Source organism: Dermacentor albipictus, chromosome 7 (assembly GCF_038994185.2).
Source record: "Dermacentor albipictus isolate Rhodes 1998 colony chromosome 7, USDA_Dalb.pri_finalv2, whole genome shotgun sequence".
Taxonomy (NCBI): domain Eukaryota; kingdom Metazoa; phylum Arthropoda; class Arachnida; order Ixodida; family Ixodidae; genus Dermacentor; species Dermacentor albipictus.
The window spans coordinates 47,560,658-47,588,444 of NC_091827.1; the positions used below are offsets into that span (position 1 = coordinate 47,560,658).

The 27,787-nt window shown below is 43.6% G+C and overlaps 1 protein-coding gene across 6 annotated transcripts in view; it reads left to right on the top strand.

Annotated features, from left to right (window-relative positions):
- The window catches only part of Calx (sodium/calcium exchanger 3), a 339,781-nt gene that overhangs the window by 294,452 nt on the left and 17,542 nt on the right, over positions 1-27,787 (top strand). For 4 of the 6 annotated variants that reach the window (XM_070522204.1, XM_070522200.1, XM_070522201.1 and 1 more), the window contains 4 exons: positions 9,407-9,498; positions 20,352-20,396; positions 25,311-25,450; positions 27,375-27,474. In XM_070522204.1, the coding sequence (XP_070378305.1) occupies positions 9,407-9,498; positions 20,352-20,396; positions 25,311-25,450; positions 27,375-27,474 (377 nt within the window). The remainder of the gene's footprint in view (positions 1-9,406; positions 9,499-20,351; positions 20,397-25,310; positions 25,451-27,374; positions 27,475-27,787) is intronic. The other 2 variants (XM_070522205.1, XM_070522203.1) reach the window with 1 other exon arrangement.

Genomic DNA, 27,787 nt, shown 5'->3' on the forward strand with positions numbered 1-27,787 from the left:
TTGCGAAATCTTTCCCCACTTCACTCTAAGAGTAGACCGAAAGCTTGCGATTCAATGGCACGATAACAAAGAGATGGTCGAACTGACTGCATTCATTTCAGTGAGACGGCGCCTTGTTAGGGAGTCCGACGTACAGCTTGGAGCACCCTTCAAAAAATGGAAAGACCGTCTATGCTTTGCGAAGCCATTGTTCAAACATCAGGCACAAACTCGCCGACGGAGCAGAGCCCACGCGTCCGCTTCAATCTGCATTTACTCAAGTATGCTGGCTGGTATGCACGTGCATTTTCTTTACGTATTTAACGTTTCCATTTCCTACCATCCGCAGCCTGAAGTACAAGCTCTGCAGTGGGCCACCAACGCGAATGAAAAGGCCCATACTATTACCGTATTTTCCGAAGTGCAGTCCGCAAACTTTACGTGTATAAAAGATAAAGTTTGCATGACGCGGACTATCAAAGGGTGCGAAACAGTACATTATTTATTGTTTCTAAGGTCGCATAACACGGCCGAACAAAAGATAAGGGTGCAGCTGTGCCTGGGAAAAGCACCCTGCCAACTGGCGTAGCGGATTGAGATAATAAAATCTAATAATTCTACTATTGTAGCGTAACACGTTTGCAACTAAGTTGTAGTTTATTTCCCCTGCTTACGCGAAGGTGCGGGTGTTACTTTATTTGTTGTATGTGTTTTCGTTATGTGTTCCTTAGAATCTTAGTGTGCTGAGTTTGAAATTTTCGCCATACGAAATTGAGTATATATGTCTCTAATATGCATCTGTCTCTGTCAACCAATGAAAAGGCATACAACTTATTAGGTTGCTGATTCTACGCAAAACCTGGAGTGTACACCAGGGCTCACGCCTTTGCGCCCTGTAATGACCTTCGCTGTCATTGCTTAGGGCAAAAACCTCGTTAAGCAGATTCTTGTCTCAGCATGCGTTTTGTAATTGAATCAACGCCTGAAGGTTGACTTAGTGGTAACGCGCAGTGCAATAAATGACTCAGGCTCTTGGTAAGCTGGTTGACTGTACATCTTAAAGCGAATAGTTTATCAATCGCCTTCGGCGGTTTCTGAGACAACTAGTTTTGCTTACGGAGTCTGTAATGCTTGCAGACATTATTTTAAACCATGTTCCGCATGAATTAGACCCTGCGGACTGATTCCAACTATCTAAGAAAGGACTTTCTTTTTATTTCGTGCCTTACATGGGATCTGCGAACTGTATATCACCGAAGGTGAACTATAGTCCTAAAGATATGGTACATTTTGAACCATCCTTTGGGGCTTACTGCTCCATTTAACCATTTCTCTGTTTTTCTTGTCATTCCCAACTTTCTTGTCTCCGGTTCGCTGAACTGCCCTGTCTCGCTTCGCTCAACCGCTGCACCCGGCCCGTCTGACGTCTCGTCTGGCGAAAGGAGCGCGTTCTCTGCTGGCTTCCAGCCAAGCTAGTTTCAGCTGGCTTTCTTAACAAGCATACACGTACGCGCTGTAGCATACCAGACCATGTCGTGGCGCTGTTTCTTTCTACGCTAGACGCTCGTCCATGTGCTTATGTTTAGTGCCGCGCTCTTTTCCTTGAGAAGTTGGTGGGTATTTTCCGAGCGAGTCATAAATCTGCGTTATGATTTCTTATCCCTGGGCCTTGTTACAGTGAGGCTGCCCTGGTTCTGGTGCAATTCTTTCCTGCTCTCTCTCTCTCTCTCTTTCCTTTTTTTCTTTCTTTATTTCCTTCTTTCTTTCCAGGAGCAGTTTGGTCAAGGGATGAAAGGCGTTCCGCCGCACTTCGATACTTGTTATGACATTTCTGATCTCACTCGTGAACGTGCGGTCTTAATGCGAGCATTTTTTTTCTTCACTTGGCGCAGATCGTTCAAACGAACAATGAAGATGTGTCGTTCCGATGTGTTTCATTTATTACCGTGGTATGGCATGTTGTCCCTTATCTGGCGTCTCGGCATTTGTTAGTGCCTCTGGCCAGCTCCGTTGTCGTACTTTTGACCATCCCCCTTTTACGTAGGCTGTCAGTGAGAACGTTTATCGTTGTCTGGACCAAGGCGTAGCAGCGTTTTTATTTTACAGTGCATAACAGGGCTCATATAAACTGTGTTTACTTATATTCTGAGCGAATCTTCTTATATATCTAGAGCTATAGACAAGCTAGTGCGCCTATAATCTTGCGTTCTTGATTTTATTTTAGGCACAACGCAACTGAAGTTTCATTCTAATTATGTTCGATATAGGTGGCTCGAAACTGCAGTTGTTCGAAAAAGTTTCTCTACGTGAGGCCGAAAGATTCATCAAACCAGCACAGACTGTACTCAACTACTTAAGCTTAAACCAAGGGCCTAAAGTCAACTGTGCTTAAGCTCAAAGTTATTTGCTGCACAAGCCGAAAGAAAACAGCGACCATGTCGATTATAGCAAAAATAGATGCTTGAAGAAATACTTTTAAAGCAATAATAAACTCCCAGAAGCGCCACATTTCACTTGTTAGAGTACCGCTAATGACATACGTTATATCTAAGTACATGTAAAACACAAAGTTCCTTTTTTTTCGACTCCTATCGTGTTGAAATAGTCCTAAGGCTGAATAGATGGCTGAAAATGGCGGTCTATGACGCCTAGTAAATGATCTAATTAGAATGGAGATTTATTGTAAGAAAGAATTTCGAGCAGCATGCACCTGAAGTTATTGAAGCAGACCGCGAATGACAGCTGAACAAGCGCCCGCTAGCCCGCGACTATCCTTTTTGAAAAAAAAAGAAAAGGAAAAAAATGTGTCTTACCTCTTGTAGAGAGGAAACCATTCAGCTGTTTCAGGAAAGTTCTCAACTGAAAATTAATAATTGTCCAAAGCCTCTCCACATTGACACTATATTTGTTGTCTTTTGGCTAATTGCTTTAGTGAATTAGAGGTAATAAACTTTGCAAGCATGTGTCCGAAAATTTTTGCCATTCCCGCTTCTCTTCCATCGACAAGGTGTTGCATTATTTTCTAGTAGAAATTTCGCCACCCCTGATGGACGCCAAGGGATCTATTGGGTGTAGCATTGCAAACGCTCTTCTTTTTCGGCTTTCTATAGAAGTATCAAGTGTATGAGAAAACTTCGTAGTTATTGAGAGAAATTGATCTTTTTGTTCTGTAACACTCTCAGAGTTCGTCGGATGATCGCCAAAGGCTGCTTAAACGTTTATAGTAAGAGCGGGTAAAAAAAGCATGGTCAATTCTGTGCTAAGCTCCGGAACATGTCACACTGATATTGAACGCAATACCTAAGCAGTGGATACCGTTTTGTTTAAAGGTACACTAAATCAATTTAGAGCACTAGATTATTTTGAAAATTATAATTTCGTTCATTTGGTGTAACAAGCTTAGTAACTAAAGCAAGAAATGAAGACCAAATTTCTATATTCTTTTTTCTGACACCCCCGCTGCAGTTAAATCACTCATGAAAAATCAGTCTATTGCTTTCGTCCCACGTAGAAATGTTGTATTAGTTGGCAGAAAGAAAAAAAGAAAACAATATTATTAATACTAAAGGTCCTTGAGAAGAACTTAAAACTTCTATTACCTGCATGGCAACGCTGCTAAACGCAAAGCACGCTTTACAGGGCAACCTTTCACCTGCTTTTTGTGCATTTCTAGAGCAATGGCAAATAGAAAGAAAGAAAGAAAGAAAGAAAGAAAGAAAGAAAGAAAGAAAGAAAGAAAGAAAGAAAGAAACGAAGGAAGAAAGAAAGAAAGAAACTACGTAGGTCACGGCTACTTTAGGTTTTTTTCTTTTTCATACCGGCCGTCTTAAACAGAGTTGACTGCTGCAGGTTACCAGTGAACAAATTCCCTCATCTGCGAATTCTAAGGCGCAGGAATATATATCTTGTTTAACTGTCAATTTAATTGTACTTTTTATTGGAAGCATAGCTGCCGATGCTTGTTGGGTTACAACTACATATCTATCAGTTGCCTAAAGAATTCGAGCTAATTATTGTAGAAGGACTTGCGCAATGCAACGGGTAATGTTACGTGGCCGTACTCGATAAATGTCGCTTCTAAAATATTTTGCACAGCCGGATAGCTTGCTGAATATAACAAGGAAATAAAATACCGCTTGAGTAAAGGCTGTCAAAAAGTGATAGATCAATACTTACTTCGACAAGCATAAATTGCTTCGCAGCTATGGGGAACGTGCACAAGAAGCAAGCTTCGTAGGTCTGTTGAAAACAGGGCTCTTGAACGGCATCAATTCTGCGTCTTGGAGATTTCATGGATACTTAAACCGTTTTCTCCCATCCCCGAAAGCTTTTCCTGAACATCTTGCTTGCGTAAGATTTTTGCTTCAGAGACGTGAACCACTGCTCGGAGTGCACTGTGGTTTGTATATTTGGTCGTGGTTTTCTTCTGTTTTTCTGTTTTTAAGCAGATCGCTCCAGAAAGTTCAGACTTCCGACACCACCGTGTTCTATTTTACTTTTTGTATTTTTTTTAGAGCAAAGCTTTGGCTCTCAAGTGGAGCTCGCGGCAAAGATACCCGTTCTGAGGGAGTTGCCCTAAGAGATGCAGATTTTTTGTATGGAGCGGCGCTAGTGAGCTAAAATTCTGGGCTCTCATTGGTTCCATCGCAATATGGTCTCGCAACCCGCCGTGGTGGCTTTTGCGTTACGCTGCTCAAGCCGAGGTCGAGGGATCGAGTCTCGGCCGCGGCGGCCGCATATCGTAGGGGGGAAGGGGTGGGGGGAGCGAAATGCAAGGACACCCGTGTACCATGCGTTGGGCGTACGTTTAGGAACTCCCAGATGATCAAAATTATGCCGACGTCCCTCACAATGGCACGCATGATAAGCATATCGTGGCTTAGGCCCGTAACACTCCATAATTATTTTTTTTCTGGCCTCCCGTATCGCGTGCACATGAACAATGGCACGCGATCTTCGCTAACGAGAAAGCTCAAGTAGACGTCAATAACTCAAGCTGCGACAACAACCTCGCTAAATGTGGCAAAGAAAGAAAGAAAAAAAGCCGTAAAACACTGATAACAAAGATACGAATATTCCTCGGGTGCCTATATCTTTCTCAAGGTGTTGATCAACTCTGCGACTTTTAATAAAGCGGCGCTTAGTATACGCTAAATTCTGATTCCAGATAGCATAAACTGGACGAAACATGCGCAGTGTAGTGCACAGAACGGGTGGGGGTTTTCCTGCGTTCGTCATTTCTTTCCGTGTTCTCCTGCGGTCTCAGCCGTCAGAAATATAGGCGTTAACCAGCTCGTCCAACTGTCCACTTTGCTGCGGGATTCTTATTACGAAAACTAGTGAGATCTCGACGTTCGCTTCGTTGCGCCCAATCGTGCTGGTTGCTTTTTTTTTTCGCGTATCCGACGCGTGCGGTGATTCTACAGGTGGCGAACTTCCTTATACGAACAAAGCAAATTCAAATTTCAATTATCGAAAGTCCCTTGGACTAAATGTTTTTACTTGAAGTGACTATTACAAAATCTCCACGCTGATAGAAAGTACCTCTACCTAAGTATTATGATTGAACTTTCTGTAGTGAACAGCTTCTTGGTTTTTCTGGAGTTTATCGGCAATTTAGCCTATAATGAATGACATGTTAGTTAGCGTAAACGAAACGCTGGACGCTATGCTTGCTGGAAGGCGTACAACAGACATAACTGCCTATATTTTTGTAAACGATATAACAGTTACAAAGGAATGATGCGACTTGTCCATTATTTACATTCCGTAGGGTTTAGCAAACGTATTACTACGGAACTTGCTACTCAACGTGGTATTAAACTTGTTACGTCGCATAGGTGTTCACTGAGGAGAATCTATAGACGCACCTCAACTCCGCAACTTCATTGACCTCCTCCTCTGAATGTAGTCATCGCTCTCGCGGCATCGCCTAGTACCTTCCTAGTTGGGGGAAATCGGCTTCATTCATCTTGCCGTTTTACAGATGCTCTCACTCTGCAAAATTGCGCTTTTTCTTTCTTTTTTGTTCCTTTTTCTTCTTTAAATTCCACCTCTCATTTCTTCTCCTGATATCACCCATAGTGGTAACGGCGCTGGCTGAGAAGCCCATAAATCTCAATTCACGTCGTTCCGTACTTGATTTCTTTTCTGCACCCTATTTTATTCGCATACTACACTGAACCCATACCTGCCACCCGGATATGCTTCCATCTCAGTTCCGTCGTTTTGAGCGGCCGGGCGAAAAAGGAACGTAGCATTTGTCTGTTAAGCGAACCTTTTTTTTTCTCTTTTTTTTCTTCTCTTAGGAGTAGAAAGAGGATTACAGTCAAGAGCTATTCTTTAGGGTGATAATACCGTCAGTGAGATTCTTGTCGGTCTAACTTTCCCTTCTCCGTATTTCTTTTTTATTGATTCAAACTAGCCGGTGCTCTGTTCTCGCATACTTTAGAGCATATGCTGAACGTCAAAATTACAGCGTTTAATTAAACGTGGAGAATAATGAACAGCAGAAGAATGATAAAGTGCCTGACGAAGCTTGGATGGTTACATGTGGCGGCAAATACAGATACGGCTTATCGCGACAGGCGCCTGGCAGGCAGAACGTGCCGAATCGGTATCTGTCACGAAGTTTAGTTCCAAACTTCGTACCGCTTTTCATTGAAGGGACGTTTCCGTCTGACGTGATAGCGGGATCGCCGGCGCGCTCGGTTTCGACATTTCGAGGATTGAAAGTTGAAATTCGCTTATGGGTATCTCGAGTTGAGTGCCATTCGCAAGACTTTAAAAAAGAAAAAAGAGACGAGCATGCATGAAAATGTGACTGCTTTCGAATTTCTCTTTTATAAATAACTGCCCCAAGGTGCTAATAAAAAGCTAGTAAAAAACTTTTTGGAATTGATTTTCTCAAAGTTGCGTTATTTACGGCAAAGTGTGCCCGCCTGGCCCAGAAACCCCTCTGCGCGAAGGTTACGTTCGCAACGCTCATAGTCCTTTTAGTAGAAGCATCCTGTCTACAACAACAACCACAACCACAACAACCACAACAACAACCACAACAACAACCACAACAACACAACCACAACAACAACCACAACAACAACCATGACCAGAACAACAACCACAACAACAACCACAACAACAGCAACAACCACAACCACAACAACAACCACAACCACAACAAGAACCACAACCACAACAACAACAACAGCAACCACAACAACAACAACCACAACAACAACAACAACGAACCCTATAAATCTGTTGTACAGCATCAACACTTCTGTTTCTTTTCTGTTTTTTCTACACAGAAAAGCAAAAAGCCAGAAATGTTCAGGCATGCTCGATGCGGTGTTATCTTGTTTCTGGATTGGTAAAAAATAACGGTAAAAATTACCGGAGGTGGCGTGGGGTCGCCAAGGGAGTCGGAAGTTCGACATTCACGAGTGAGTTGCACAACGGGGTCGAAAGCGCTGACGAGATTGCAAATTCAAAGTTGCCCTTCCTGCACTCGCGGTTACACTCGACGCTGTAATCGAAGTTAGAGAAGAAGGAAAAAAAAAGAGACAAAAAAGTTTTACCCGGAGTAATGCATTGTCTGCGCTCACCGCAAAACATGGGCCGTACACTTTGCCCATAAAAGTGGCAACCGTGGGCGTCCAACACAGTGCCCGGACATGCAAGACAAACAAAAGAAACATAAAGCAAGAACTTCGGCTGGTCGATATTCAAGTGAATTCAAAATTTGCGTCGCTTCCTTTATCATCACTTTTTTTTTTTTTTACTGAGCGCTAAGACGTGTTTTGTGAAAGGCCGTCGACGAAATCGTCGATCGAAAAAGAAAAGTGCTAGGTTGGCGCTTCGCCTGTCGTATGTTGGTCGTGTCTATTTTCCAACGAACTTTTCCATCGGCTTTCCAACTCTCCCGACCTTTCAGCTCGCATTAAATATTCAACTTGTCGTCGCGTTGGCACCGCGGAGAACCGTCAGAATTCTCCAGTGATCACGTGTTCACTTCTTTTATATTCATAAAACATGCAGCGCGTGGTCGAAATATTATTGACAGCTGTTTAATGGGTATATGGTCGCCCCCTTTATAAAATTGCATGCGGAAGTTTTAAAAAAGAGGGGGGTGGTGGAATAGATTCGGCCTGCGAGATTGTAAGTGAAGAGGAAGGGTGACAAAGATCCGAAAATGATTGCGATTATTTAGGCACGAAACTTATTCGCATAATTTCGCTTGTGCGTGTATGAGTATGGAAATCAAACGTGTTGCCTTAGCGACTGAGCCACCGTGATAGCTGCATGCCTACGCTGCTGCTCTGCAGTTCCTGGGATACCTTGTTCAACCCGGGCCACTGCGGACGAATTTCGATGGAGGAGGAACGCAAAAAAAAAGCTCTGTTGTGCTTAGATGTAGGTGCGTGTTATGGAACCCCACGTGATCAAAATTAATCCGGAGTACCCGGTTACGGGTCGCCTCGTAATGATATCGTGGTTTTGTAGCGTAATATTCTCGGTTTTAGTTGTTTGTCGATTTCAACCTGTCGACTGAATGTCGACGTTCGGCAGATGAAGCGAAAGTTCGCTCCAGTGCTGGTTGCCGAATTTCCCTGAATGTGTTGTTTCGCGCGCATGTTGTTATGATGATCATATGGTGCATCTTCAAAGATCGTATTCACTGCGCCCCCCCCCTCCCGCCTTTTCTTTCTTTTGTCAAGTTTGTTTCGATATGATTGTCGTTTTATTCTGAAAAACTGATTTCTATAGTCTACTGTTCTCCTCTATCACTCTGCCTTTTTTGTAGTTATTCATTCATTCATTCATTCATTCATTTTGCAGATAATGTAAAGGAACAGTTGTCTGTAAAAAAGTTGTTTCCTGTAATTCAGAAGCATGTCGCCGTTGTGACGGTGAGCTGGCTGTTCCCAGTAACTATTTACGTGCCTGCTATCCTTTGTAAAGCGGTTAGAGTCCGCGCTACCGTCATGTGCTTTTGTGCGAACGCTGTGTAGTGTTTGCCAAATAAACTAACACGTTTACACTGTGACGAACACTACCTATAAGCATCCTGAAAGATATGACATCAGAGCTAAAATTTGCGAAGCATTGGGGCCGTTTATTTAGGTGACTACCGCTGACAACCAAGCGTAAAAAAAGGCGACTACGTCTTTTTTTCTAAATACACTTACGTTATAACATCTGTTCTTACTCAACCACTCAAATCGAGTTCAGCAAGCTGTTCTTGTTTTATTTTCAAAGGGTACTGAAAACACACCTCAGCGTCAGGGATCTTTCTGTGCTGGATGCTGGAATAAAACTACATCTGACGCCGAAGGTGCGATTGTGGTCTTGTATGTAATACGTGAACTGCGCCACGCCGTCTAACCTTTTTCTTTCCGTGTTCTTCTTTTTCCCCCACTCGCAGCCAAGAATTCTCACTGTTTGTCATCGACAACGAATCTTACGAGAAGGACGCCGTCCTGTACATCGAACTGGGAGAACCGAAACTGGAGGAAGGTAATGTTCGGTCTCCTCACTGTGTGCCCTCCTTTTATTCGTGCGTGATTAGGTGTCCCACGCTTCGCCGTGTAATGTGCCCAGCAGCCATGCTCTAGTTGCCCGAATCGCTATTACCCGTAGAGTTAGATCTTAGCCGTAGAGTTGCGGCCACTGTAGATCAGCGAACGGTAACTCCGCACCACACACCTGAGCTCACGGGCTCGGGGTTGTGGCTTTGGGCTTTGCAAACTGCTCAGAACGGCGATACGAAAACGCCAACACGCTGCTGCTGCTGAGATTTATAACGAAAGTGCGCTACTTACTGCTAATAGTTGAGCAAAAAGTTTCTGAAATAGGTTCACTTTGGTATAGTCATCCCGAAGCCTTTCTCAAGATAACTTATCCCGATGAAGCCCTCATTCTGAAGCCCTTGTCCCGAAGACGTGGTTGCTAATGTCGGAGGCTAATTCGTGTAGTTTATTTTGGTTTACTTTCTTTCGTCCGTAATGCTTGGTAGCGTGACAGTGAAGTTTAGTTGCGTATAACTGGACAACAACCTAAGGGAATTGTTGCCTGGCGCTATGCGTTCCGATAGGCGTTTCTATACTAATAGCGCGCGAGTTGGTTGCAAAGGAATAAATGAAGATGTCCGTGTGGCGAAACACTTAATGTGAGGAGCACTTGTACGAAGTGAGGGCTCTTCAAACAAACTGACAGTTTAGGAAATGCATGAGAAAAGTCTTAAAAAGAGAAGCTGGGCTTGACAGCAAACTGGCTGTTGTGAAGACAAGTCGGGATTTTGCTCAGGTAAATATCTACTGTCGCGGAATAGCTTTTGTACTTCGGTCATCGAAAGTACTGCTCTAATAAATGCCTTTTGTAAAAGAAGGAGCTACCAGATGCCAAAATTTTAAACGGTAAAAAACTTAGCAAGGCGTTTTCTTTTTACCTCTTTTTGTCTATTTTTAAATGAAATCACCGTTACGCACAGCTTCTTAATGGAGAAAAACAAAACCAAAAAATGCTCTACAGGGTCGTAAAACAACTATATCAGCTGGTCGGAGAACTTGCTGTAAAGCAAAGAATAAATATATCGCGAATGCTGCGAAATAGTTTCCAATTCTTATGTTCTAAGCCTTTTTTTTAACACCCGTTACCATGTTCCGAGACATGATGTGAGGGTAACTTCTGGAAAACGTAATTTGGTTTTCCCGCATTTAAAACATTTACAGCTGGATGTGAACGCGAATATTTTTTACATGCGTGGAATAAAAAAGAAAGATGTGCGAAGAAAGCGAATGTAAAAAAGAAAGAAATTTTGCCGTTGAACTCCCTCCCTTCATGCGCTGTAGTACGTCAGGAGGTTTTCTGTAGCTTTTCAAGAACTAAATCTGTTCGTGGTCGGCTTGGCAAAACAGATTTTGAAATTTGTGAACGACGCCAGCTTTCACGGAGGGCTAGAAAAAACAGGCGCGTACTTACTTCCCAATAAACCAGCGAAACTTTGGCGAAGGCTTAACAAAATCTGGAAACATATTTCCATCCTTATTGCAACTGAAGACAAAGAAGCTAAGGAGTTAAATGGCTATGGCATAAGAGACACAAGACGATGTGAAGCAAAACAGGACTGGAAAGAGCAGCAGGTATAGATGTCACTGATACAAATGTTTCTTGTAGTAGTTTTCTTTTTTTTTTTGTAGTAAGCCTCTTCTAACTCACGTTCCAAAGCTTCTTCACTTATGAACTATGTGCTCGTTAGAAAAGACTCGAGCAAGTATGACGGATCTTGAAAAAAAAGTACACAAAAGTAGCAACACCTATAGTGACAATAGGGATTGTTCTCGCCTTTCGATTTCTTTCGATTCCGAACCGAAATGGAACCGAAATTCAAACCGACTTTCTTTCTCTCTTACTCTCTCTCTCTCTCTCTCTTTCCGCTTTCGTTGTCGTTGTCGTGCGACTTGTGGGCGGCGCCAGAGCATGAGCAACTTTTTGTCGTCACGTGGTTGACCTGTCTCTCCTCTCTCTCTCTCTCTCTCTCTCTCTCTCTCTCGCTCTCCCTCATTTCTTTCTAATGAGGTGCGGTGTCCCAGATTTGCGATGATTTGGCGGTGGTGGCCGCGCCTCTTATGGCCGCACACCACGCGGCAACGCCCATCGGTGAAGCGCCAACAAAGCACGTCCGCAGCTCTCGACCCGTCATCACTCATCGCGCGTTCGGGCGCGCGACCCAGACGCAGCCAAGAGCAGCCCAGAGTAGCCAAGCCAATCTCCCTCTCCTTCTCTCTCTCTATGTGGCAGGACAAGCCAATCTCTCTCTCTCTTAGGTGGGGGGAGATTGGCTTCAACTTTTGGCCAAGAGCTACTGACGGAGTTTTGACTAATGACTATCGCCAGACGCAGCCAAGAGCAGCCAAGAGTAGCCAAGCCAATCTCTCTCTCTCTTAGGTGGGGGGAGATTGGCTTCAGCTTTTGACCAACGGCTACTGACGGAGTTGTGACTAATGACTATCGACTGGGAAGCGCGGTAATTGTGGCTACGAATTGGGAGAAGAAAGCGCGAACTTGTCAGCGGCAACACGTGGTGATATTTGATCAATTGAGAACGCGAGTATGCGCTGGCTTCATTAGCGGATAAAAAAAATGAAACGCGCGCCCTAGCGTGAACTCTGTAACAGGAGGCGTAACGCTAAAGCAATCAACTATACCCGCACTTGTGCCGCGCAAGTAATAGTCACGTGAGGGCCAGTTCTTGTATGCTTCCCTCTGTGGAGAAATCTTCAAAAATAACTCCGCTAGTGTTCTGGCCACTGTCTCAAGGTATCTCATCCCGCTTTTGGGGCTTTTCGGGTGGCATGGTGCCGCATTCTTTATTTTAAACGTCCAAAAGAGGGATTCAGAATGGTACAGTACGTGTTTCATAGGGAGCACTGCTCGAAAATCACGAACGGGAAATTTCCAAATTCTTTTTTTTTTTGCTTTAGATGAAGCTTGAGAGAAAGTAAGAGGACATGCCCTAAAATATGTTTAGAATACGCAGTCTTATGACCGTAGCAAAATTTAAACCTTGTCACGTGCAAAGCTGTTGCGTTTAGTGGCTATTTCGAACTAAGGAACAGGTCAGTGTGTGGAACGGGTCTACTTTGGCCCAATGAATCACCCAGTGCAAGTGATTCATATGGATACTCGTATTACATTTCTTCTCAATTTATTGTCAGACAGATATTTGCGGTGAACCGGCAGCTTAATCACAATATACTGAGCAGTTAACTAACATCAAATACTCCCGCCCTAACTTTTCACATGGCGTCAAGCTTGCACCTTGTGTGAGTCGGCATAAAAAAATATGCGCGACATTTTTTTCCTGCCCCTGGCTATCGATGGAAACAACATTTAACGAAGCGGATGACACTGAAATCGTCACATATAATAGTCACGGTTTATTCGCGATGAAATTGACGAACGGAAATGAGCTCTCTTACAAAGCATGCCTCAAACCTAATAGAACATGATTGGGGAATATCAGATCCTTCAATAGAGGTATTTCTTGAAATCTGGAAAACCTTTTCGGAAAATTTTGTCAGGGAACAATTTCGAGACGAGTTGGTGCGAAATCCCCGATTCCAGTGGAGAAATCGAGGTTACAAGAGCGCAGTAATATGTTAGATACTAATGACTTCGGCACCTATTCCTTGGTTCGTGGTACCCTGCTTTTAGCCATATGAAGGCTACAGAAACGGGGCAGCTGCGGCTATAGTCGCCACGTCATTCGCAATATGGATTTCTACATTCTGTATGACTACGTGCGATCGTACGTCGAGAGATTGGATCCCCTCTGGGCACTCTGCTTCGCAAGAGTACGCAAAAAAATATAAAGAGGGCGTGGCCTTTCCTTAATCGCAGCTGAGCGCACTTCTCCAGCCCTAATTACATTTGGAGCTTCGAGGCAGTGTACATATGTGGGCGTGTTTGCCCCTAGTGCTCAAATATGTGCCTGACTGCTGCGTACGCTGAACGAACTGGGTCGGAAAGTAATTATGAAGGATGCAGAGGAAACGCAAAGGTTGACGTGATCGACTGGAATGGGAATGGGCGACGCCATTAGCTTCGATTGCAATATCCTGCGTTTGTATTTGAACAGTGCCCCATAAGTTAGCGTAAAATGATCACTGCCAAAAATGAAATAAAGAAATGGTCGCGCGTCCGCAAAATGTCTAAACGACTCGTTATGGGAGGAGGCTCTGACAGGAACGCAGCTGCTGAGCTAAATACAGGACTCCGAGCCTTGCGCATTGATAGCATGGCGAAATCGGGGGAGCTAGACATCGTATAAGCAAATTATCAATAAAGTGAGCAAACTACGTTTATACTTGCCGCAAGCTCTGTGATTTTGTTCAACTTGCATATGACCATATTATGTGTGCAAGTCTGGGCGTGCTGAGGCAAAATGAATTTTTGTGTTTTCCTTCGAGAGCTAACCATAGTTTATGCAACAGAACTATAGCTTTACATTTAACAGTGACGTAAAGAAACTGGAATTGAATTTTTCGATAAACACGTAGTAGGTGCAGTCGGTGACATTTGTGCGCGTGTTCTTGCACATTTCAGTCACTCTGCGGTTGAACTCAAACCATAGCCCCCCTATTAATCATCAATAAACATGGCATGTCAATTTATTCGTGGCAGCAGTAATTTTACTGTAATGGTGGTCGAAAGACGACTAGGTGAAGCAGTATACTGACCGTTTTTTTTTCTTATTGCTAACTGTCATTCAAGTTATACTGACGTTATATTCGCAAACAATAAGTGCAGAATATCCCAACGTGGGAATAATCAGTTTTCTATAGTCGGCACGAAGCATATTTTAGAGCTGGAACTTCGCTCGTGAATAACAACGCGGAAGATGTCGACTTGTGCGGTTAGCGTCTTGCCGGTACTCAGGAAAATCGAAGGAGACGTACGTGCTTTGCTGGCGCTGATGGGCACGGTTATTTGTCGCTTGTGTCGTGTCGTTATCACGTGACGTGACGTTATGAAGTGGTTGTGACGTCGTTATCACGTGACGTGACGTTATGAAGTGGTTGTGACGTCTCGTGTTGTCGTTGCAGGCGCCGCATTCTTGAATGCATCTTCGTTATTGTGCTTGTGTTGCGTACCTCTGACTGGAGTAAACGGAGGAATGTGCTCGTCAAAATCGAAGTTGCATGTTGTCATTTAACTCTCTACTAATTCCGAATTCGTAACTTCCTTTGACGCTCGCCACTCTACGGCCAAGTGTACTGCGCAAATTCGCGGAGTTCATTTTTTTTTTTCATATCACACAATGCAACGTACCTGTAAGTCTATAAATATTTCCTTACAAAAGAAGAACCTAATGGTGCAGAGAAAGAGTAGGTTGTGTTATTCATAGGTAACCTCTATATTCGAGGGCAGTGAAATGCCGTGAAGGTACTGTGGGACGGACATTGAAACGAATTGCCACAGGACCCTGTTTTTTTTTTCTGCTCACGTTAAAGCTATTACTTTGCGTTATCACAAGTTACCAACTACGCACTACTTCGACGACGTCGCATTTTTCGACATGTATTGCTAGTAGACGCTGGTTAACGGTACTTTTGTTCAAGCCTAACGTGAGATCAGCAATACTGAACGCGACATTGCAGACCGATAGTGTTCTACAGGAATAGCTATTTAAAGCTCGTATGCAGCAACTAATGAGAACATGTACTTGTCGCCAAATGACTCGCGTGGTGCTTATCTGACATTAGTGCGAGTTGTCAGGAAGATAATTATGTGGCCAAAGCTGCGATAGGAGATAAAGCACGTTTATATGTAAATTTGAGCTTTGATGTAAAGTATACATGAACGATAAACGATGAGCAGATTGGGCCAGAACGAGGCATAATTGTTCAATCTAGTTACGTCACCTTCCTTCGTCTTGTCTGGGTTGCAACAATGCGTAAGAAAAAAAAAATATGCGGCACACTTCAGTAATAATTCAACATAAACACCGAATTGGATACGTGTATCTCTGAAATTGTTAGTAGAGGCGGTCGGATTCGCACTTTAACTGCCGGAGCGTTCAAAATAACTTGCCTAACAAGATCCAACAGAAAGTTGCTCATGCAGGTATTCAGAGTGGAGGCAATGATTTTCATTTCGTGAGCAGTAGTAGTGAAACCACATGTTTGACAGGGCAATACTGAAGGCAGACGAAACAATACTCGAGTTTGGTCGAAGCTAAATGTATCCTCCCAGGGCACGTATGATTTCGGGCGGCTAAGCAAGAGACAAAAATCATTGTTGTCCCAGTCATGTCGGCTCTTCTAGTGTCGGCTCACACTAAATTGTTAACTTAAACAGAGCTCAAAACCGGAATAAAAGTTGTAATCGTGATTGTAAGCACATATTTCTGGCGTAGTTATTTAAGAATCAGTGAATTTGCTCCACTTTACCCACCTCGTGAGCCACTTATAAATTTTGTAAGGAAGCAACTTCTAAGCTCCTTCAAGTGGTTAGGTGCCATGTGTACGACGTTGAAGTGTGGTCTTTATATGTAAATGCTGTAGTGAAAAACGTGTGAATCTTTCATGTGGCAACTCCTCGCGACCACGTTAAATTACACGGAACGTATTGCGAGTAGCAGTTTTTACGTAACCGCCAGGGGAGATGGTGCAATTAGTGCTGAGAGAAACACTTATCGGCTTTCATTAGTGGTTGAACAGGTAGCCTTTTCTTATATTTTTGAATAACTCACAAAGGTTATACATCTAGAAGCAAGTGTTTTTTTTTCTGCACAAGAAGAATTCGCTTATTGTGCACAGCTACATTCGCGGATACGCTTGCTACGTGGCAAAGGTATAACGTATGAGGCTACAGGATTTCTTCTGAATTGAACAGACACCTGAATACGCTTTGAGAGTTTAATGCTTTCGGTGGAGTTTACGGAACCATCTTATTTTTTCGCAACCCGAACACCTGTATACCAGAATGCCGAAGAAGATGACCAGATCTTACATGGCTGCCTCGGCGGCAGTATCAATACTCAGGTCGCACGCTACTGCTTCCGCGGAGAACGGTAGTTTGTAGTGCTTTCAAGTACACGTGCACATGCTGTGCTTTCCCCTCTACGTTGGCTGTTTTTTGAGTTATCGAAGGGATGAAAAAAAAACAATGGCTTGTACATTGCTTTGTTGTCGTTGTCCTCAAAAATCTTGGAAATGTCTCTAGAATCCTTTTCTCGTAGAATGTCCTTTGACAGAAAGTGAGAGAGGCACAAAGGAGAGATGCCTCGACCTGCACCACTAGTGTATCGCAGGTGATGTCCTTTGACAATATATTTAGAGTGTAAATTCTCCAACATAAATGCAAACGAGTGTGAAAGGCGTCCGGTGTTCAAAACACGCATCCTAAACTAACGCATCAGAAATCACAGCAATAAATGGGATGCCCGTTTACTTCCTCGCTATTTTGGCGTCATTAAGACTAGTTGCCTGTAACTGTATGTCCCAATACTTTCGTCAGTACTTTTATGATGTTTTATTTAGGAGTTACCTCAAGACAAGCAGAAAATAACTGTATCATAATGAAGAGTAATAAATATTTGACATGGGATTATAGTATAATAGGTAATTTTCTGCTTCTCCTCAGATATGGGCCAGTAGGTACCCAGGTGCGAATTACAAATACGATGACATTGAACATGAACCAACTTGAATTCTAAATGTGTTTAATGATTACATGAGTGCACTAGGTAACAGAACTAGAGTTAATTTATTGGAGGCAATCGCAGAAATAGAAACATTAGTGTTGTGGAATGAAAGGTGGATCATGAAATCTCAAATTTCTGAACATTTATTTCTAATATAGATCGAACGTTCCTCGAGCAAAAGTCTTCTAGAGACATTTCGTGCGCTGAATATGGAATCGTCTGCCTAGTGACATGGTCGGAAATTGTACGCTACTTGAAACGGCTTACGATTCGCACAGGCTCGTATTGTGAGCTTCTATCCTAAACCCGTCAGCGACGGAGTGAATAAAATTTTCTTTGAAAAAAAAAGAACTTCCTTAAGAATCCCTCTGTAATTTGTAGAAATGTCAATATATCGCGAAACTCGTATATTTTCACGCAGAATGCGGCGTGTATCTCGCGGTGTACAGATGTTTTTTAGACGTTGTATTGCTATGGCATGCAATGACAGCTGCGAAATTGTTTGAGCATTTTTCCCGCTCACCCGGAGCGCCTCCCAGTCACCCTGTAGCAGGTTTCACGAGTGCCGAATTCGCGTGTGTTTTTTTTTGTTGCTTACTATAGCTTCGTTAGAACAACAATAAGACGTTGAAGCCCAGAATAAACATTTCGGCAGGAACCACCGAAGATGACAGTCAATGTCAGCGAGAGCTTTCTGGTGTGACCCGCTGCTTATCACCTCGGGCCATCCGTGAATTCCGAAACCTTAGCTTCCCATCAGCAAGCCCGCGAAGCGGATATCTCACCGGCAACCACGCACGCCAAATGATACCGCGACATGTTGCAATACCGGGACTGTTGAAATCACTGCTACCCCAGCTGAAACTCTGCAGAAACCCGCATTATGTTTGGCGTCCTGGCTGCAACTTCGTTTCATTGACACCAGCAGGCGGCAGCGCTCAACGCGAAGGTGTGTAGTACAAATCGGGCACTATCCTTTTGATATATATGTTAGGCTACATACCCCATTGTGTCAACATGGCACATCCGTTCTGCAGGATTGGCCAAGACAGGGTGTATACCAAGCGGGCACTATCCTTTTGATATATATGTTAGGCTACATGCCCCATTGTGTCAACATGGCACATCCGTTCTGCAGGATGGGCCAAGACAGGGTGTATACCGAGCGGGCACTATCCTTTTGATATATATGTTAGGCCACATACCCCATTGTGTCAACATGGCACATCCGTTCTGCAGGATTGGCCAAGACAGGGTGTATACCAAGCGGGCACTATGCTTCTGATATATATGTTAGGCTACATACCCCATTGTGTCGCCATGGCACATCCGTTCTGCAGGGTTGGCCAAGACAAAGTGTATACCAAGCGGGCACTGTCCTTTTTATATATATGTTAGGCTACATACCCCATTGTGTCGCCATTGCACATCCGTTCTGCAGGATTGGCCAAGACAGGGTGCATACCAGTAGCGCATGCGCAGTGCCCAAGTTGTCTTGTTCGGGCACATGACCAGTGACCCACTCTGTCTGTTTGGTGAGAGGGCAGCCAGCATACACCCGGTAGCCGAAATCGGCTGTCCCACAGCAAACGGCCAGAAACACACCAAACCGCAAACCGCGTGAAGAGCCAAAGAAAGCTATCTGTATACAACAGTATTGCGCACTACTGCACTGCAGTTCGAATTTGGTATAGTTCGAAACAACCACGTTCTTGAAGTACCCCGTTTTTTTCATTGAATGACTGGCTTCGCGATGGAACTACCCTTTCGCTTTCATTAAAAAAGTAAAAGAAAACCTTTGAATTCTTCGCGAAGACGATGATTCCATAGTCGGCGCTCAGTTTCGTATATCGGCAGTTTGAGGCCGTCTCGTGGGGGAAAGCGCAGCACGTGAAAAATGAATCCAAGTGTATGCGATATGGCACGGGAAACTCACGATACTTCCGTTCAGTCTTGTGAACGGATGTTTTTTCTTAATGCCTTCCATGATGTACAGCTTTCGTAGTGAGTAGAGGCTGTTGCTGGGCTGCACTTGGCTTTCTCGTAGCAGTGGCCGTTATACAGTGACGTCATCTATACTGCCGCTTACGTAGTGTGTAGGAGCAGTATCTGTGCCGCTTTGTAGTTTCGCCATGCCATGCTCTCTGTCTTCTCTATCTGTCTCTTTGAAGCGCTTTCTTGTTTGTTTGTTTGTTTTCTTGCATTGTGTGATGATGCCAAGATATTATGTTACCTTTTTACCTTTCTTTCTCTGTCTCCACTGTGGCCGTCTTACGATATCGTCGCACTGCTCTTATTTCACTTGCGTTTTTCTGAATTTCCCGCTGTCTTTTGTTTGAGAAATGCTACGTTCGTTCTTACAACGGGCCAAGTGAAGGGTTTCCAGCGAGCGCAATAACCGTTCTTCGAATGCCACTAGACGCCAGAGACGACCAGGAAGCCGCAGATGGCTTCTCGAATTGTGGCCGCATAAATGGGCTTATGAATACTATAGAAGTACCTTAAAACCCCGATCCCTAACACCGCTTCATCAATTTATAGTAAGCCTGTGGTTTTCATACTTGGAAACTTTTCCAAACCGTAATTTTTGTTTGTCTAATGCTATTCGCAAAAAACAATGAAAAAGAAATACGCAATTCGAGCACAGTTTCTCAAGCCGGTTATGAAATATTTCTCAGAAGATACGCAATAAGATCAGCCCCAAGGACATCGGGCATGTGCGATTGTGTTTACAGTGCGGAAAAGCAGTTGTCTGCATGGGCTGAACACAAATGGTATTCAGTTTCAGCTCGTCAAATATGTTGGCCATGTCGATATTTCTCAGTGACATTAAATAAATTTAAAATAAAATATGTGCCACAATGATTCTGGAAACCCTTCAAGCTTGCTCGACAAACTTTGCTTTTGTTTTGTTTTTGTTTTTCTTTCTTTCTTTGTTTCTGTTGAGCTTTAATAGTTTGCGCTTGTCTTGAAGGTTCTGTTTCTTTCTCTTTACTTCTATTCTCTGCTTCTCTTCTTTCTTTTCCTCGACTGGGGGTTCGTCTGTTCCCAACGTTTTCAAAATGTGCGTCCCCTGTCCCCAAACCTGCCCCCCCCCCCCCCCCCCCCGCCCATCTCAACCTGTCGTCCTGTGCCACCTACTCTGACCTCCTGTTCCTAGACGACCCTTACTACATCCAAGAAAAGCTGGCCTATGAGAAATCAGGTAGGCGCAACGCGTGTGACCCCTATGCGATCTGCACTGCTCGCCGATTCGCTTGCAAACATTCACGGTTATATCAACCTAGTTATGCGCTTGCCAGCTACATCCTTTTCTCTCTCTCTCTCTTTCTTTTTCTTTTTCTTTATGACCTGCGTATGCATCACGATGGCTATATCTCACGCGGATTTTTCTCTCTGTTATATGCTGATTTTACTTTAGTACTGCCTTGCGCTGCTCGCATTGAATGAAATCGTGAATGATGCTCTCACCTGCCCGTTACGTGGAAGCAATATGAATAGCGTTTCGCTTCGTCACCGCTTTGTTCGATGATTTGTGTTGTGCCTGAGTGGTTGGCAGCGTCATCTGTTATGCCTGCATTGAAACCTTTTTTTTTTCCTCAAACGGCTTTAAACAACAGTTACCTCCAAGTTCCTCCAGACGCTGTTTCTTGTTTCTCATTTTTTTGCTCCTGAATATATATGTTGAAACCGTTCTAAACCCTTGAAAGTCAAGCAGCAGACCACTTGCGTTCCGGCCCATGTTGTTTGAGAGCAGCGTATTGTTTTGGGCGGCACCAAACATAGGTCATTGAGTGTATATCGGCATACTTTTACCTGAAGCATTGTTATGCAATAATAGTGCGTACCTTCATATGGACTAAATAAAGGCCAGGAAAATATTTAGGGCCTATGATATGTGTACATAACGCGAAAATTGTTTTGTTAATAGCTATGCTGTAAAAGGACAATGAAAATAGAACGACAGAGTTTGTGGCATTGCTCCGTGCTATTTACACTGGTCTACTAAAATAAACGTGTTTGTACGAAATGTGTGTCTAAGGCAAATAAGGCTATAGTAAGCGACCAAACAATTAAAAGAGAACGATCTGAGGCGTCTGCAAGAACAATGGAGAGCGTTGTTTAAGCCGTTTTTCTGCCTGTTTTTGCTGCATTTCTGGACATTTTTGGCATCGTCCGTGGCGTCAGTCGCAATAGCCTGACCGCCCATTCATTTTTTTTTTTTGCATTTTTCTGTCTGACTTGCTCTACGGCTGGCTGTATGAAATCACCAGAATTCGACATTCAAGATTGTCATGTCAACGACTTGTTAGCAGGACTCCAGCATGGATTTTTTTGTTTACTGCAGCATAGAACTTTTTGTTGCTTTCATCTCTGTGGGGTATAAGATTGGTCCGACAAAAAGGAAATAGTACATCCCGGAGCTCACAATAGTACACTCCTAGAAGTTTATTTGGGGGGCTATCTTAAAAGAAGGTGTCTATGTACACGCCTCATCCATGTTTTTCTCTGTATGTTCACTTGAACTCAACAATTTTTCGGTGGCTATCTGAATGTCTACTACCTAAAACAGAACATGCATAGACATAATATGTTCTCGGCAGCCTGTGATCTACCAAATCGAAAGCGGGTAGTCAACTTAGTGGTACATGATAACAGAATGTGTCGAGTTTTTGCATTTCCGAAAGTTTGAGGCGCCTGAAAATTCAAGTTCATGTAAAAATCCAAGTTTAGCTGGCACATGTGCGACAACCGTCAGGAAATATAAAACGATAGTTAGTTTTCAACGACAATAGGATGCAAATTACAGCCCCGCTTCCATTGGGTGTTACTACAGAGACATCATAAATCAATCGCTAGGCTTGCTCTTTTTCTCCATAACTGTCAAAAAATAACTACGGAACTAATTACCTCAAAACTAAACACTAAACTGTGTGACCCGAGTGCTTATAGTGAAAAAAAAGCAACGTTATGTAGTTTATACTCCTGCAAACAGAACTCCAAATTCCTTAATGTCTTAATCATTGCAGTTGCCCTACTTTGATAATTTTGAAAGGCAACCTTTTCACGTGCTGGAACGATCGTGTGCGTAATATTTCATTTAGTATGATATTTTGCGAATGTTTTCCATAGTAGATTGACGAGGTTGAGAAGTAGCGCGAAAATCTCAAAATGAAACGCACACACAAAGTGCAAATACACGTCTTCGACCGTATGTGTTCATTTACGGTTGCTCGCGCTACATTTCAACCTCGTCAGGGTGTGCCGCTTACTATCCCCCAGCTACTCTTAGAGACCTCCTACATTTACATAATCCGCAGAAATCCTGAATGTTCCTAGTAACATTCTGTTGAACGCTCCTGTTGCCATGACAAAACTGATGCCTTCACGCAAACTTTCAGAAGTCCGAGTGGCCCAACTTTTTCTTTTTTTGCTCGATAACGTTCCTCGAGACAGATATATCTGTTGTCTTCAAAGTAAGACCCTAAATCTAGCTCGCAAACGAGTGTCGGGCTTCCCCTTAATGCTTCGTCCTCGGCTGTACTACTTAAGTCAAATTAGTTCTGGCAGATTTACCAGGTCTAAGTATCCCCCTCTATAGCCAACCTGAACTGTTTACGGTACGTCAGCTTTTGTATGCTTGCCAAGGTGGATTAGGCCTGGCAACTGAGCAAGGCGCAATGTATTCATCTTGAGATTCGTGCACAGGTCACGCGACACGAAACTGCAGTTTGCTGCGCGCTTGTTTTACTGTAGTTTTTGTGTGTTTCACGAGCTTTGCACAAATGCCTCAAGATGAGTTGTCAAGGTGGGTCGCTGGACTTTGAAAGTTTCCCCGTGATTGGTTCAGTCTTACTTGAATGGTCGTAATCTCGTGATACAAACAAAACGAAAGCTGGTGCATGTGAACACTCGCAAAACCAGCTAGGATCTTTTTTTTTCGGCATGCAGTCGTGACGCATGTCTGGCTGCGCTCGTCATACGTGCATGCGCGCCCTGCACCAACCACACTGTGCTCATACTGTCACGTGACGCGACAGGGCCTATACCGGAAGCAGCTGTGCATCTCGAGCCACTCAAAACCACCATATTACGGCCCGTAACTCTTACATAGGCACAATGAGCACCTTATGAGCGACGCTGCTATGAGGGCAATTTAAGCACACTTGGGTATACGCTGGCACTTTGATTTTGTTGTAAAAAAAAAAAACAGACGAATGACGATATTGCGTTGTTCTGTTTCTCCTTTTTTTTTTGTGGGGGGGGGGGGGGGGGGCTAATAAAAGAACAATAACTGAAGAGAATACCAACAGGCAACTTCTGTCAGTCAAAAATTCATTCTGTCACATGTTGAGATCAAGGGAGCTTGATCATCATGGGGCCCAGTATGCTTGCCATGTTCTTTTTTTAAGGTTGCGCCACTGGATTCGTGCAAGCATCGAGCACGTGACCACGTTAAAGTCACGTGTTTCACTTTAGCCACGAGGTCACAGCTGCTTTTGTATAGACCGTCTGTCGCTTTAACGCACTCTTTTAACTCACGTCAACATAACACCACCAACACATTGTCATTTTCAGCAACATTCGTAACCGTCAACTTCGCATTGTCATTTGTGAGAGCATTTCAATTTTGGGCAGCTTTCTCCGTCTTCACGCGAAAGCATATGCCTTCAAAAGGCGCCATGTAACGAAACGAAAAATATGAAAAAAAATTGTCCTGTGCATTTGTTACTTCTATTGTACATCACCTGTCGTGGAAACCTCCATTTTTTAAACAGTGTAAATGTTACTTACCTTATATGTACACCATATCAAATATACCATAAAAACTAGGCTCAAGTGAGAATAGAGGTCTCAATACCCTTGGAAATATCTTGTGATGCTAAAATACATTCGTAACAACCTTAACGCAGAGTTCTACTCGAATCTATCATTTTGGCAGCCGGCGTACCATATGCCAAACAAATAACGTACGTTTGTTAAAACATCGATCATAATACCTTAACTGGTCGCGTTTTTATTTTTTATTCCTGTCATTCGACAAAACGTCGCGAAGGAGCACATGTTTGCTTTTGCAAACAATAATATAGAAATCAGAGAAGTGGACGCCACCATGAGTATTGATCTCGTCGGATACTCTCATTGGCATTGTTATTCAGCTGGAATGGCTTACCACAGTTCGTTTGATGGTTAACAACGTTAAAGTGGATATTGTCTGATGAACCAGAACTTACCATTGCAGGTTAGCAGCGATTGGAGTTACTGGGCAGTCAATTTCGATTCATTTCTTTTTTTTTTAAGACAAGAGTAAGAACAAAACAATGTTGGAATGTTCGTGATGAAGAGTACAGCTTGAAATTTATTAAAAATTTTGAGCATAAATTCTTAACATCAGCAGAAGTCTCCCGAAAAAGGATTACGCAAAACGTACATAAGTACTCGATACTGATACTCAAGAAAATTAGCCAGGTTACTGACTAATCAACGCCTTTTCGAAAGAAACGAAATGGGAATTCTGTTTGCTTAAGTGAAAAAGTTTCTCTGAGAGATTTTCATACAATGATAACATCACTGGAACCTTAACTACTAGGGATATAAACATTAAAGCCGATAGCTCATAGGAAAAATCACCACAGATAAAAGAAGGGTTCGCACTTTCTGTTCATAAACAAACAGAAGGAAAGAATTTCCTTTACAATATACGGCTTGCCGTCTTCAATACCGTCAGATTTTTTCTATTCTAAACGATAGCTGAGCCGCTCATTACCAGAGTCTAATACTCCTTTTCATCCGTGAGAACAAGTAACCGTATCGGAACGCTAATTGCTACCGCCGAAAAAAAAAGAAAGTACTTTCCTCCAGATTTTCACAGACTCATCAACGCGTCGCTTCATTCACGGCAAAGCCATCGTCACTCACTTTCAAATTGCCGACGAGCCTAGCCTGCTAATCTTCGAGGCGCTCGGTGAATCATCCTCGTGTTTTAGCCTCCGCCTCCCCCAATGGCCTCCGCCTGTGCCCAGTCGAAGCGTTCCCGCCTGGGTGGTGCGCCCGTTCTCGCTCGCCGCTCGCTTTCGTTGTAACGCTTATTGTCACGCTTGCGCGGACCTGGGTGCAGATCTGCTTCGCGAGCACGGAGTGGACGAAGTGCCCGAGGTCGAGCTCACCGAGGCGCAGAAGATTGCGCTCATGGGACGACCGCGCCTGGGTGACCAATGCCGCTGCACCGTGCGCATCAAGGAGAGCAAGGAGTTCAAGGTCGGTACACGTCGGCCCCGCCTCGGAAGAGCCGTCGATTGACGGACAGCTCGGAGGCGGAAGCGCGGTTAACTGCGCAGCGCTAGAAACACGAGACGCATCAACAAAATAAAAGAATACACCTAGTCATTTAATTTGGTGGCTTAGCTCAAAGCGGCCGACAGACGCAAAACAGACGACGAACATTTACAGTGGCATTAGAGAGGCCATGGCTGCTTAACATCTGCATGTTTACAAGAAGCATCAATACCTTGATTTGGACGAGTTGGTTCATCTTGACGGTTTTCATAAAAAAGCGCTAAAGGCAAAGAGGAAGTCGAAGGAGCACATACGACAGTCCTGTCGTATGTGTTCCTTCGACTTCGTCTTCGTCTTTAGCGCTTTTTATGAAAACCGTTAACAAGAAGCAATTGCATACGAAAAAAAAGTATGTCGGAGTGTATAACGACTTCATAAATAAGCAGATGTTAAATGGATGTTTGGTACGAAAGCGCAAGGTAGTGTATCTAATAGTGTGTTTTCTAAATATTTCTGTACTTAGCTTTGCCGCATGCTGGCTGTCACATTTGCCAAGATTTTGGCAGCGCAGTTATATTGCAATCGGCGCTTAGTTTACGGTTTGTGCGTAACGCGACAGGGCACCATGGACTAGTGGCTCTCGTGATTGAACCGCGTGGTACAGACAAGCTGCATCGTTTTAACAACGACTAGTGCCGGCATTAGTTGACAAAGCGTGCAATACAGAGAAGCGCCTTTCAAACTGAATACGCGATACAAATTTAATACACGATTAACAATGCCAATCGTGCACTAGGGTACCTACGCCTAATTTCAAAACTGCATCGAGCCAACCTTAACTAACTTTCCACGGGACACTTGTTCACCCTAAGCTAGAGCATGCTTTGGTAATCTGGACCTTTCTCAATCTACTCTAATGCCACTCACTGAAAGTGTTGAAGATCGTGATTCTCGTTTTAAATTGTCTAATTATATTCTTAATGCCAGTGCTATGTCTACGCAACTTACCTTTAGCTTACCTGAACTCCGATATCGTCGTGAATATGTGCCATTGTGCCTTTTCGTAAGAACTATTATTTGAACCTCACTCTAAACGAACAACTTATAGCACGTTCGTCATGCATATCATGTCGTTGTAATCGCAAATTTTAAAGTTGGTGTACCGTTTTGTCCAACAAACTTGTGCCAGGATTCCTTTATTCCAAGAACAAATCTGGATTGGCACCCGCCTGCCTGCTTTCATCGCCACTGTTCCAGACAATGCAAGTTTCGAAAGAGCCGCTGACAATACGTTGTGTTAAAACACCATTGCTACACATGTTGTTTGTTGTTCATGTATACCACTCGTTTTTGTAGCGCCTTGAGATCAGGAAAGTACTTTTATAAATAAATAAATAAATAAATAAATAAATAAATAAATAAATAAATAATGACTGGCGCCGCCGTTGATAAACTGTGTGATACAGAGAAGAGCACCTTGAAATAAGATGAACGGTCACATCATTGTCACCTCTCGCATACCTCAAGTACCGGCCGGCATAAAACTGCAGCACTTGGGCAGGCAATACCGAAAACAAACATTGCGCAGGTTATGCATGCTGATGTCGATAACCTTTGTTAACTAACTTTGCACGTCCATAAAGGACGTGTGTGGTCGCAATGCCAGGGGCCAGACGGGATATGCAATGCGAGCAAAATCCTTGAGTATTAAAAACACGTCTCATGTCTTCCGGTGTATTTCTGTGAAAGTCGCAGCGTTTCTATAGTGTCAGTATTTCTCGGATTGATCAAATGCTTTTGTTTTTGCTACATTTGGGTCACCCGGCATACTTAACTTTCTGAACACCTGCCGGTTAGTCGGCGGCGCATCGGCTGCGAACTAACGTCCTCTTCTGTACTATTGCAGAACACAGTGGACAAACTTTTCCAAAGAGCCAACATTTCGTTGATGATTGGAACGTCCTCATGGAAAGAGCAATTCGTCGAAGCCATCACTGTGGTAGCTGGTAAGTGACACGGAACTTGCTCCTACTTCCTAATTTCCTTGTTTCTTTAGTTGTGCGTTACCTGACTGACATTGTGGAAACACTTGGGTAACTACCATCCTGGTTACTGTTCCTGGACGTGCGGTACGTTTTGGTTTTCCGCATGTGCTAACTTGTGTTCGCTACGCGTACTCATTCAATCTGTGTGCGCACGCAGCAGATGCTATTTTCGTATCGAGCCGGAAACGATATTCTCAGCGCAGGATAATGGAACTGATGACGCAAACATCTTATTTCCGTCGTCCTGAGCACGCTAGGTGTGCGAGCGATCGCT